At 42.0% G+C, this 13373-nt stretch overlaps 1 protein-coding gene across 2 annotated transcripts in view; it reads left to right on the plus strand.

Moving 5' to 3' along the window:
- DRD2 (dopamine receptor D2) overlaps positions 1-13373 on the plus strand; it is a 34540-nt gene that overhangs the window by 12404 nt on the left and 8763 nt on the right. For both annotated transcript variants that reach the window (XR_011325529.1, XM_069787954.1), the window contains exons 2-3: positions 9890-10202; positions 13132-13241. Coding sequence is in view for 1 of the 2 variants with exons in the window: in XM_069787954.1 (XP_069644055.1) it covers positions 9921-10202; positions 13132-13241 (392 nt within the window). In the remaining variant the exon portion in view is untranslated. The remainder of the gene's footprint in view (positions 1-9889; positions 10203-13131; positions 13242-13373) is intronic.

The raw sequence follows: 13373 nt of genomic DNA on the forward strand, positions 1-13373 counted from the left end.
AAAATCTAAGAAAAAGGGGGAAGGGAAAGGGAAAGGAAAAAAGCTCTCCTTTCCTCTGGAATTCACTTCTTTTGGCAAACATTTTTGCAAACAAGCTTAGTGATAGGAGTGGCAATGAAAAGAGCAGATGTTAAATGAACATTAGATGACATAAGTGGAAGGCAAATATTTGAGCTCCTCAATATGAATTATTATTATTTACTTTTAATAAAGTACAGCTGAAGGACTCAGAACTAAAATATCCTTGTGCTAGGTGCTGCATAAGCACAGGAATCCTGACTGGAGGGGGAAAAAAAGGTTTCTTCAGCTAAGAATTAACACAACCTATTTCTGCAATCAAATTAAGTTATATACTTCAAATGCCAAGCACCAAAATGTACAGTGAACATTAAACAGATAAAACCAAATACTTTAAAAAAATCCTTAAACATTTGCCACATTTTAACCAGTACTTAAAAGTAAATATTTTGTTCAAATTTCAGCCACCTCTATACATAACTATTGGGGATGGGGAGTAAAGAGATTCAACCTTTTCTGTTCCTCAAAAATAATAGTTACCTCTGGTACTGTTTAAGGGTTATTTGCAGACATTGGTGGATGGTCTCAAACACATAACAAATTCTAAAAGAAGGTAGATCACTAGTATCATAAGGCTAGGAATTTATTAGATTAGTCAGAGGCTCAGAGCTAGTCAGACAGATTTGGCATTAGGATACACATAAAAAAATTAAGAAAAAAAATGGGCTTTTGTACAGAACAGGGTGTTAGGTCTATAGTAATGCAATACCTAATAAGAACCTATGTCTTTCTAGTCAGAAGACCTGTCTCTGACAGCGGCCATCTCCATGTGAGAACGCAGGAGTGAAGTGATATGCAATACCTATGCTATGAATTCACAATCTGGTCTGCAGCTGTTACAGATTTCATTAGATCCTGCAGTGCAAGATCTGATTGCTTCCACAATTTGTTTTCAAATGAGCTCAACATAAGACTTTGGAATGGGTCTTTGTTTTTAAGAAATAAATTCTTCACCTTTAAACACTGAAAATCAAGATCTGTATAATATTTCTGGTTGGGTGTCCAAAATCAAAAGCACATACAGTCAGAAATGTTTTTAAAAAATCCTTGCCTTCCCATCCTTTTCACCAAGCTGAGAACTGCTCAAGTGGGCTGCATTTGGAGTAGCTCCAGCTTGCAAAATTCTTAATCTGCCAAATGCTCAAAAGATTAAAGCTTGCCCTGTACCCGCATATTCTTAAAGAGTAATAGGAATCAATGGCTCTACTCCAGCAGCCTGCCAGGCAGGAGTCAAACCTCTCTTCTGAATTACAGGTGGGTAGAGGGAGTGATGGGGTTTTCTGGAAGGAGATTATTGCTGGAGGAAGCTATTTATATCTGCTTCCATTCTGGAAAGAATACTAGTGATTTGCGATGTAAACTGCCCTCCTATGTTCAAGATGATTGTCTGTGCATTTGTCAAGTCTCCTTTGAGGAGGTCTAGCAGTGAGACCACATGCTCTAATGGCTGCTGCAATGATTTAAATGCCCACGCTAGAAGTCTTGGAAAGCTGATCTGAGGTGGAAATGGTTCTGGATTTTCTAAAAATGTTTGCAAAATATATTCTGAACTTGGGTAACCAAAACATTTTGAGTTGGATCTTTTCAAAGAAAAGGGCATAATTTAACTAAAATTTCAGAGTCGACAGCTATATTATATATTTTATTTTCTTTCTCATTCTGACATGAGATGTTTTAACAGGTTTGAAATCCTGATAGATCCTGAAAAGCTCATTTATGGAAAAAAACCCAAACCCAACCCACTACAACTTTTCGTTGCAAAAGTTATTAGTTTTGACTGTTTAACATATTGGAATGAGAAAACGTTAAAATTGGAAAATTCCAAGTAATTTCTGATAAAACCCTACCACAAGCTGCAGATCTTGAATAAAGAGAAGGCCTTTTTAAAAATGGAGTCTCCTTTTTATTAGCAGAAAGACGTGGTAGAGCAGTTAAACGTGCATTTCTCCACCTCTAGGGAAGATATCACTGAATTCTTCCCTTCCATTATGACTTGCAAAAAAACCTGGCAAGCCTTTAATTAAGGGTGAGATTTTCAAAGGATGTGAAAGCAGGAGGCAGTCAATTCCCAGTGAAATTCAGCCTTAGAGTATCCTTCTCCGAATGGTCCAGACTAACGTGTGCACTGGTTTTCAATAGGGAGGGCAGTTACAGACTCAGTTCCCTTTGTGCTACTTCTGCCTATAGCAAAGCAGTGCTGGGAAACGTTTTGCTCCATCAGCACTGTACCCAGGGATAATGGACAAGTGCTCTGGGAACAAGAAAAAACTTCTTCCCCCTCCTCCCTGCAATGCCATTTCAAACTCAGGTGAAAATTCATGGCATCATAGGGAAAGAGGGATGATTAATGCACTAATACCACAAATGGAGAACTGAGAAATCAAGTGACTTCCTGAAGTCAAAAGCGTCAGAGCACCTGCATTAAAATCGGGAATCAGCCTTGAAGTCCTTGAGTTACAAGTTTATTGCAATAAGATCATCCTGTCACCCACTCCCACAGGAAGGAAACTCTCTCTGCATTCCAGAGAAAGGAGCTCAGGCTGCTGTGGTTCTCTTCACCCTCTGTCCCTGTGCTGCTGTTAGGGAGGTGGTGATTCACATTACAGAATTAGTGCAGAGAGCTCTGAACAATGCAATTATTGAGAAGTAAAGCGCTGTGAATAGAAAATATTGTGGCATCAGCAAGAACGATTAAAGTCGGTGACTCAAAAGCCTATGTGTCAGGAGTGTATTATATAGAAACCCCATGCTAATAGCACTTCTGGGCACTTACAGGAGGAAGCGCTTAGACTAGGTGCTTTACAACACACTCTGGGGGGACACACGCACACTTTCTAGTAGAAAGATTAAATTAGATATTTTACAAGACCAAGTGAAATGCAGCAGTATTTCAGAATCAGAAGTGGACAATAACTGTGGTTAAAATGCCTTGCACTTGTATTTCAAATAACAAAGGATCCAAAGAATGAGGAGTCATGTGGAAAGGCAGGAGAGGAGGAAGCTTTTCAAGAGGCTTTTGCAAGGAGCTGATGGGAAGAACTGTTGTATGAGACAGATACGAAAGTTGCACAGTGCTGAATTTAGAATTCAGCCCCCCAAAAGCCCCAGCCTTGTCAGGATCTTTGTCTCTAATTTCTGTACCTCTAGGTGCTGACGTAGCTAAGCCTACTGCTTGTGTAATCTACTTGTTACTAGAAACTTACCACTAAGAAAATCTAAGGAGTGGAGAAAGTTAAGTTTGCCCAGTACTGCCTCCTGAAGAGATATAGTCAGTGCTCAAAACTGCTTCAAATGTACTGACTGCCAGGACCTCATCAGTCATGATGCAAAATCCCTGCTGTATCTGCACGTACTACTCAGTGTCTGGAGGAGTCAGGTTTATTTAAAGCCACTAGGACTTTGCTGGTTGTGTTCAGTGTATTGGCTGATCCTAGAGTGTCAGATGCCACGGCAGGTGGCCGGGATTTTTCATCAGCATTAGCAGCGGCAGTGGGTACTATGGTTCTCAGGTCAACACAGAATTTACAGTATTTTCCTAATGCCTGACCTTTCCTCCTCCTTCTCAATGTCTGCAGACACTGTCCCCTGTGGATGGGAAAAGGTTCTTACTCACTGCTAGCTGTCACACACCATCCTTGCTCTTCAGTGAACCATGACCAGGAATTCATAGCATAGGTTATCAATTCTGGGCTTACATGCAAAAAATAGTGAAACTACTCTAGAAGCTGCTTTCCTTTGCAGAGAGCCCCTGAACAGGGAAACAAAACAGCTCCTCAAACACACCTTCCCCTTCTCTTTCTCTTCCACCACCTCCCTACTCCAAAAGAATACATTATTTCCCTTGATTGGAATGCCTCAGTGGAGCCCAGTAAACAGCATCAAGAAGCATCTTCAGGACAGAAAGGATGTCAGTTTGACAGCTTTCCTGTGGCCCATTGATACCAAAATTTCAGAGGAAAGTGACAATATTCAGGGAGGCACTGTACTGTGCAAATTTCACTTAGACATTGATTTCTGTGAAACAGAAATGCCTTTGGCAAATCTGTCTCTGAACTCACATAGGCCTAGGCTAGACTTTCAGAAACCTGATGGGTATGTCTGGGTAGCAGCAATTAGGAGGAAATAGGCAATCTGGCAAACACTGCATGCAAGAAATACTTTGGGAAAGGGACGCAGAGACTGTTCTGAGGCTGCTATGGGAACATCTGCTCTCGCGATATTGTTGCTTGTGGCTTTTGCTGTTGTTTTCCTATTAAGTCTACATAGAGTTCAGTCGCTGAGGCACTCTGGCTATCAGGAGACCCAAGCCAAGCAGTGTGGCTATGTCTGGAGTCCATAGGAAAGCTTGCCCCCCAAAAGCATGCTGAAGCAGTGGCTTCCCCAACACTGCTGGCTGCCTGCAGCCCCCCCACTGCACGCTGCCTGCCCAGGGTGGGTGGGACTCAGCCATCGCTCCAGCATCACGGCAGGGAGCAGCTCCCACAGCCGTGTCCCTCAGCTCCTGCTCCTACCTTCACCAGCCTGCTCCAGGCTGAGTTCCAGGCTTCATCTGAAATGCACTAGGTCTGGGGCACAACCTTAGAGAATTTCATATCGGTTTATGAAGAAGCAAAGGCTGACTGCATGTTTTGGCAGCCAGGCCCAGATTAGCTCCAAAGGCCACAAATCTTTACCAAACAGAAACCAGATGCTGCAATGACATGCATCACAGTGTCTGTTAGATGCTGGTGCTAGCTCAGGATCAGGCTGGTGAATATTTTATGCCTGAGGGTGTTTGCAAGCAGAGTAAAAACCAAAGACTGTTACACTTTTGCTATTCCTAAGAGAAAAAAAAGACATTTGCAGATGCATCAGGGCATCTCTGACCTAGCACAGAACTAAGAAGAGCAGAGGCAGACCCAGGATACCATTCAAACACAGGCAAGCTGTAGGTACAAGTTTCTGCTGAGGCCTTTTACCCTCTGCTTCCCAGTGACCTGTCTGGTATGTCTGCCTCTATATGATAAAGCAAATTCTGCTTCTCTGCTTAATACACATTCCATGTTTCAGATCTTGCCAGAAAGACAAACGGTTTTGTTGCTGCCAGTTGTGAATATTACACATTTGCCAGGGAGATGTCATGCTTGTTTGCCACAAACGTAATTAGATGATCTATCATGAGGAGCCAAGGAGAAATACTGGCATTGCAAACAAACATATTTTTCAGTTTGCTCTCTGGAAAGAACGGGGAGTTAACTACAAAGGAGAGAAAAACTCCGGCTCTGCATTCACTGCCTCTATCCTGGCTGCCTTTTCCCTATCATTTCCAGCAGGGAGTAGCAGCCAGACAGCAGATTTCCTCCAGTTGCTGAAAGACATCTGGAAAGCATGGGAACTTGTTGAGAGTGGCTATTTTCCTCGGGATGGCAAACTGCTTCCCAGTTAGGCCATGCTTGAACAGGGGCACTCCAGGAGGTTAATATAAAGGGGATTAGCACAGACCCGGGTGTATGCCTGATCCGATGGAAGGGGAAAGCAGCAGAGATGCTCGGTGTGATGCAGGCGTGCTGCTGCACTGCTGGCATCAAACACAAGGCTGCAACCTTGCTGCTCTGTCCTGCCCTTGACCTGTCAGTAAATCCATATCTGGATTAGCTCAGCCATACTAAAAATCTGTGTGGACTCTGTATGGGAATTAAAGTGGCTTTACTGCAGTTAATTCACAAAGGAATTTGTTCCATTTCAGGACTCTACCCGCATCTGCATCCACAGTCTCAGCTAAAACTGAGACTCTGTACAGGGATAGCGAAACTCAACAAGGTCCCACAAGGACAGTGCATAGCAAGGTGCCATTTGTACTACCTTTTCTCTGTAGTTATGATCTCTTCCCTCTGCCTCCATGTGAAAATGCAGGTGCCTGGACAAATGCAGTAAAAAGCACTCTCTTTTCTAGTCAGCTTCTTAAAGTGCTTCTTTCTTCTCTAATGAGAAACTGTCAGCAGTAAAATAAAAAGTGTTCCTTACAGCAGTACTGAAGGACTCATAAGACACTCTAATGGCCATCCAAATGATGCCAGTTCTGTGTCCGGAGAAATTACGATTATTTTTAGGACTGAAAACTCAAACTCTCAAAAGTTAGGAATTAACAGAGCTGTCCATGTAGTTGTAGTTTTGTACCATATGAATATGTACTAGATACAGCCTTTAATTGCATGATCACAAATTACGCTGTGTTATAGTTTCCCTATTTCATGCAAAATATGTGGAACATTTTTGTTTCATTTTCCTAAACTAAACCTTTTTTTTCAAATAGAAACACCAAACCTTTTCATTTGTACAATGTTCAAACATGATCTTTTAACTTTCCTCGTGATGATCAGCTGCATGAAAAGACAAAAACTATTGTTGCAAAAACAGTTCTACCGAAAGAAAAAAAAATCTTGCAGAAGCTGCAGAAAGAAACAGAAGAGAATTTTTTCTTGCTTTATCCATGGCTTTATCTTCCCTAACCCCCATCAAATAAATGCCCAATAGATAGACATGAGAGATTAGCTGTATATGGTTCCTCCAACTCCGCCATTGAGTCGCAATGGCCTGTAAACTGAGCAGGGCTAGAATTACTGTGTACATAACTCACCCTTGCCTCTGCCTTTTCTCCGTGAAGCACAATTCTGTTTTGTGAACTGCAGTCAGAGTTCAGAAGGAGCCAGAATAGGACCAAGGGGCTGATCCTGCACATATTAAATCATTCCACTCCTTTTATACTTTCAAGATACTTTTCCATGTTCCTGCATTTTTTTCATCCTGCATTTTATGCATGTTTCTGCCTTCTCTAGATAGTTTTGCATTATCAAAGGGCAACAGGAGAAAAGAAAAAACTGTTGCTGCATTTAGCATTGATTTTTCCCCTTCACTCTGAGTCACATAAGCTAACATTTAATTAATTTCTGACACTTTGACAGTTCCTAAGAAGACATTTGTAGAGCTATCAAGTGCCGCTGATGGTGCTGTCAGACAGACACTTTTTGAATTATCAGCTATTAAGGACCCATATGCAACAAATTTCCAAGGATTATTATACAAATTGTTCTTTGAATGAGAAAAGCACACAAAAGCTCAGTGAAACATAAAGAAACCATTGTTCCCTGGTGAATTTGATATTTGCAAATGTTTTGCTATTTTGATCACTTACATGGTTTAATAAATTGAATTCACTTTGTCTTTTATTAAGAAATTTAAATGGACTGTTCTGCGATGTCTGAGAACATGGCCAGATTTTCAAATCACAGTGGTCTTTATGGAGATACAGCTTGAGAAACATGGAATACTTGATTTTAGGAAGTGCTGAGCAGTGAATAAGGTCCCCTCAAGATCTCTCAAACCAGAAACCCCAAAACCAAAGTAGCCAAAATCTCCAGTTGCTTTTAAACAGCTCTTGCCTTTGCTCTTTGATCATGCTTTCTGACATGTCATCATTTCTTGATGTAGTGACTACATCAGGCCCAGGTACAGACCTCGATACTTTGCTTTTAAACACACAAGCAAACCTGGCAAAGGGCTGAAATGATCAACGTGGATTAATGCCAGTCCACAGACCCTCTGTAGCTGCGGGTGGCAGTTCGGGTGACAACTCTATTTTTGCTGGCCTCACTATACTAATTTACCAGTTCACAAAGAAGCTCTGTTTCAACAAATGGGACAGACCTGTATTTCACCTTGCTCAATGGCACAGCTATGACTTGATGTTAGCATTTGTCTGCCTCTGCTGTATGCCAGAGCCGTGTCATTATGATCAGACTGCTCCACTCACTTGTCCTTGGAGCATCTGGCATTAGTGGTTCTGGTGTGCTCAGGGAACCTCTTAGCTCATACAGTGAAATTCAGCTCAGTGCTCCTCTCCTCGTGGCCTTTGTGGCTCTCTGAAAGGCAGACTCAGGTGCACGCCAGTCAGATCTGAGCATGTCCAGTTCTGCCTGTACTACTGGCTCAGGTAGGCAAAGGACAGGGATGATTTGCAGACTGAGGCAATACTCGTATTTTAGCCCATACTGCTTCAGTAAACACACATCCTGTGGAAATCCCTTCTTTTTCTAAGTGTGTAGAAACTCCAGCAGGACCCAGACATGGTGTGGAAATACCCAGAAGATGGTGCCAATCATCACAAGCACCCACTGCACAGATCTTGCCCTGGGAGATCTTTAGTGAGCCTACCTAAATGAGAGCCAAAAGAGTCTCACCACACAGCCAGGAAAAAGTCTTTCCAGTATGCCAGAGCCAATGGCCAAATATACTGCAGTCTCACTGCAAATGTAGTTTGGTTTTCATATGCTAGCACCGGGCAAAGACCCCGACACAGACACCTGCTGCCAAGGTCTGCATGATGTAGCTTACTTTTAGCCAGCTTCTTACAACGTGGACATATGTGCCCTTGGATGCCAATGATCTAGGCATATGCAGAGTCCCAATATCACTGCTTTGCATCACCTGCTGGCATAAAATCCATATAACCTCATGGACATTCATGCACCTTCGCTAGCCTGCACCACACAGAATTATGACCTAAGAGATATCAGCTTTACTATAGTGTATCATCAGAGCAGAAACTGTGACCTTCCCTTCACACACCACATCCCACACTTCAGCTTTGTTTACACATCTTCCTCAGCAGAGAGTAGCTTTTTGCTGTCTGCATTTGCAGCTAGTAACTCACAAACCTCTATATCCAGACAGCAACATTTCTTTAGAATATTGTTTCCTCATCTCTGTTCAGTTCATTTTCATTCTTCTTCCTCTTCATCCATAAAAAATGCCTGTAAGACTGGGACCCAATCCATAGCCAGTGGAAACCAAAGGAAGGCCTCTCGGTGACAGCCCCAGTACTGTGTGCCAAAAATGGCCCAGCTGAGGAAGCAGAGCACAGAGGCAGCCCTGGGAGACAGATAAAGTCCAAAAGACTAAAAGACATTTGCAGTTGTCTTTACTACGCCTGCATAAAACAAACACAAAAACCTAAATAGGTTCTAGGATACTCTACAGCAAAAACCATGATTTGTTTATATGTTACATCTGAAAAAGTGCACAGCACGTGGCCGTTGGCCAGGGAAAAATGATGGTTTGCCATGATGCCACAGATTTCCAAGGAGACCTGTCTTCCCAGTCCCAGGAGCTGCAGAGGCTGGGCTGTAGGAAGACACCCAGTCATGCCCCCACCATTTTCCCCTTTGCACTGCAACCTCACTGAGGGAATGGCAGAAGACAGGCACAGTCCAGCCCTGACTTCAAAACTGCTACTGTCAAGTTCCATTATTATCACAATTCGGTTCATAGTTTTAGTTATTTATTTATTTCCCTGCTGGAGGAAAAAAAATAAGGAAAAGCAAAGGAAAAAAAAAAAAGAACACAGCCCAAAGCCCCATAAAACACAGGGAAAATAAACAAAGTGGGTCATGGCACATCTGCCCTGAACTGTACACACCTAACATGGAGCAGTTAGTGGTTAGGGAATGTCAGGGGAGCCGACACAAAAATCCCAAGCACTCTGCCTGAATTGGCTGTAACACAGAGTAACTAATATCCCTGGCCACAGAAATCTGGGGGATGAACTGAAAGTAGAAATTAACTTCTTGAATCCCTGCCTAGGTATCTGACCATCAGATCAGCCTCCCATCTGGTTCTTCATCACGTTTCCAGTTACTCAATCATTTGCAGACAGGAATTCAGGGTAGGAGGAACAGGCTCTAGAGAATCCCAAGAGTGAGGTAGCACATGGATAATTGTTTTATTTTTATTTTACATGTTGGCCTTTGACTGTCTTTCAATGTCTTTGTGTCAGGGTGGAGCTGGAACCTGGCACTTTTACCTCCATGGATCCCCTAAACCTCTCTTGGTACAACAGTGACATCGGTGACAGGAACTGGAGCAAGCCACTCAACGAGACCAGTGCAGACCAGAAGCCTCAGTATAACTACTATGCCTTGCTGCTCACCCTCCTCATCTTTGTCATTGTTTTTGGCAATGTGCTGGTGTGTATGGCTGTGTCCAGGGAAAAAGCCCTTCAGACTACCACTAATTACCTGATTGTGAGTTTGGCAGTGGCTGATCTCTTGGTAGCAACTCTGGTCATGCCTTGGGTGGTCTATCTGGAGGTAGGTGACCCAGTTTTATTTTGCAGTACTGAATGTTTCTGGTGAATGAGTAGAGAGAGGGCAGGTTTAGCAGCCTGGACATCAGCTATTTCAAGACCTCCTGAATTTCCCAAACCAAAACTGTTTTTAATTTCCTAACAGTTGGTCAGATTTTTCCAGGAAATGGACATGATAGCAGATGACAGGCTGACTTGAAAATACACTGCTGTTCACAGGGCTAAATTACAGTCCAATTGCATTGAAAAAACTGGCCTTTAAATAGAGGGGTCAAGAGCAAAAGGACCCCAATTTTATTTTCAAAACTACATAGATGAACTGTTCATTCCCAAGCATAAGAATGAGTCTGCAAAAAACATCATGGGTGTCACACTAATAAACTGCATCAAATAGTAACCAAAACCCTATTTCTGAAGGACTACAGTAGTAAGAAGAGCAGGCAATTGTAGAAGTAGGGTGTAAATCCAGAACTTTTATGTCGCAATATATGAGAGAACCAGAATCACAAGTGAGCTACTTTTCACATTGCTGCCGTTAGGATGTCACTTCGGTACAAAAGAGCTTTATGCTTCTGCATACAGAGCCATATTTGAGTGGCTCTGTGGTTTGTGAAAACCAAATACTCCCAAGACTGCCACCTGTTTACTTGATGGCAAATGACTGTTGCAACAGTAAATAGCCTGAAAGAATGAAGTGCATCTCTAGAGAAAAGAATAAGAGAAGATACACAGCCCCTCTCCCTTGGCCCCCTTCGCTGGGATACCCGTGTTCTTCAGTCAGCTGAGAGCTGGCATGCTGGTGGCAAGCACAAGCAAGACAGAATGAACAGTGGTGAGAAAGCATAAGACCGAAACTATATTGAGTTTACAATTAATTTTCAGGCACTTGTTTTTGAAAGAAAATTATAAACCAGAGAGGAGAGCAGGGGAAGAAGCCATAGTCTATTAGCCCATTAAGTATTAATGCAAAGCAAAACAAACCCACTGACATGACATAGGCTGTCGAGAAGCCACAATAATAATTACCACTCTAGTTAATTATTGTTTTCGTGTCACTTTAAAAATGTAGAGCATCACGCATCTGCTAAAGCTTATTAAAATGACCACAGGCTGGTTGTGATTGTAGTCAATGCCTCTGGGACTAGTTACGCTCTTCTATCACATTCCTCCTTTGCGACAACCCATTTTAAGCAGAGGCTTATGCTGTGAGTAGCTCTTGCTCTCTTAGGCCCAGCAATAAGAGTCTCTCAGACACTTCTTATTTTAATGTGGAAGAATAAAGCACAAATGATGTAAGAAGCTTTCCCCTTTCTGGGCTCATGTGTACATGGAGTTGGTCAGGAACCCCAGCTTCCTTGATCTACCAAGTAGGACAATCAGGCCTCTACATCTCAGCAATATTTTTTTTTTTTCATTTACTTTTGCCCTTTCTGCTCTTATCCACACTCTGCTAAACCTACTGCTAGCTTGAAGCAACAAACAACATGACAAATACTTGCTGACAGAGAAGGAGCCATTGGACTGATGTGGGTTAGGCACACTGTGGTCCCTCTCTGGGTCTGCAATCTGAAATCAAAACTGGCCAGAACCCTTTGTTCTGTAAATATCTTCATTTTTTTTTTAGGCTTTGTGTCACAAGCTCAGACAAAAACGAATATCAAAAGGAAATCCTTTTAAAAATCAGCCTCAATGCAAACAAACCTTCTACCTCCAAACTTCTGAGGTTTCGCCTACATAAATGAAAGCAGTAAGAGAAAGAACTGCTGCAGTTTACAGCATCTCCCATAAACTCGAGACTATGCATTCAGGAAACTGATTTTGCAGAGGCTTATATCTGGCAGGAAACCTTTGCCTTTGGGCAAATTCTCATCAAAGTTACTGATGTAACTGTCTCAAGTGCTTTTTTAATCACCGAGTATTCATCTGTCACTCAGGCTTCAATGCAGTCATTCTTTCTTCCTTCTTTATGCTGCCTATGGTTATGTATATCAGAGCAGAAATAACTGAAGAATAGATATCTTATTCATTCTATTTTCAAATGCAGTAGGACTCTATTTTTATTAGAGGGAAATATACTTTTTTCATCACATGTCAAATACAGCATTCCTAATAATTGCTATTAAACTTAATCAGCAAAGTTCAGTTTCAATAGCAAGATAAGTGAAGAGAAAAAGGCTACTGGTAACTGGAAGTGTTATCATTAGCTCTTTGTCTTTATCACAACATGTAGTGTGTCAAAGAATTTTCACTCTGAATTAAATTCATTTCGTTCACAAAAAAAAAAAAGTGAGGAATTTCTACCCTGATTTTTTAAAATAAGAAATGAAGAAAAGCTCCTGCTTCTCTACTGCTGATCTTTGCTAGGTATAATTGAAAAAAAGTGTCTAATAAAAGGCTGCAAGTACAATTAGAGGTGCTTGGGATATAAAATTAATGTTATTTCCTTCCTAATACTTCTTTGCAATGCTTCAGAGACCTGTTTAAGCTCCTACATAGTTCACTCTGACTTTGAGGAGACTTGCATTCCCTTATGTCATTGGAATATGAGCCCAGGTTTGTGTTTGCTGTTTGGGCTGCCCAACTCAATACAAAGTAACAGGATGGAATTAGGAAGGACAAAAATCACACCAGCCCTCAGGGGAATGCTCTAAAGAATGGTTTGGATGGAGCAGAGTACTTCCTTTGTGGCCATACCATCATGTGAGACCTTTAGACTAGACAGGACAAAGTCCTTGAAGGCACTCAATGGCAAACAATCCTACTTGACACAGCATGTGACTGATTGCATATGACCTGATTCCAGCTGGAACTTCTGTAGACAAAATTCCAGCTACCAGCAAGTGTCTGTATCTGTGCAAAATTCTCCCTTTAGACCTTCTCAGTAGCATATCCTCAGTGAATTCTTTTACTGACCTTATTCTCTCTCTTTGCAGGTGGTTGGTGAGTGGAGGTTTAGTCGGATCCACTGTGATATCTTTGTAACCCTTGATGTTATGATGTGTACTGCCAGTATCCTCAACCTCTGTGCCATCAGCATTGACAGGTGAGGGCTCCATGGCAGCAAGTCATGTCAAATCCACGGTAGCAAGTCACGGCCATCTTTATATGGTCTAATTTTACCTGTGACTCAGAGACTTGAAAATGGTGAGAACTAGTGTTGTTGATGTCTTTTGAA

The sequence above is a fragment of the Haliaeetus albicilla genome, chromosome 7 (genome assembly GCF_947461875.1).
Source record: "Haliaeetus albicilla chromosome 7, bHalAlb1.1, whole genome shotgun sequence".
Taxonomy (NCBI): domain Eukaryota; kingdom Metazoa; phylum Chordata; class Aves; order Accipitriformes; family Accipitridae; genus Haliaeetus; species Haliaeetus albicilla.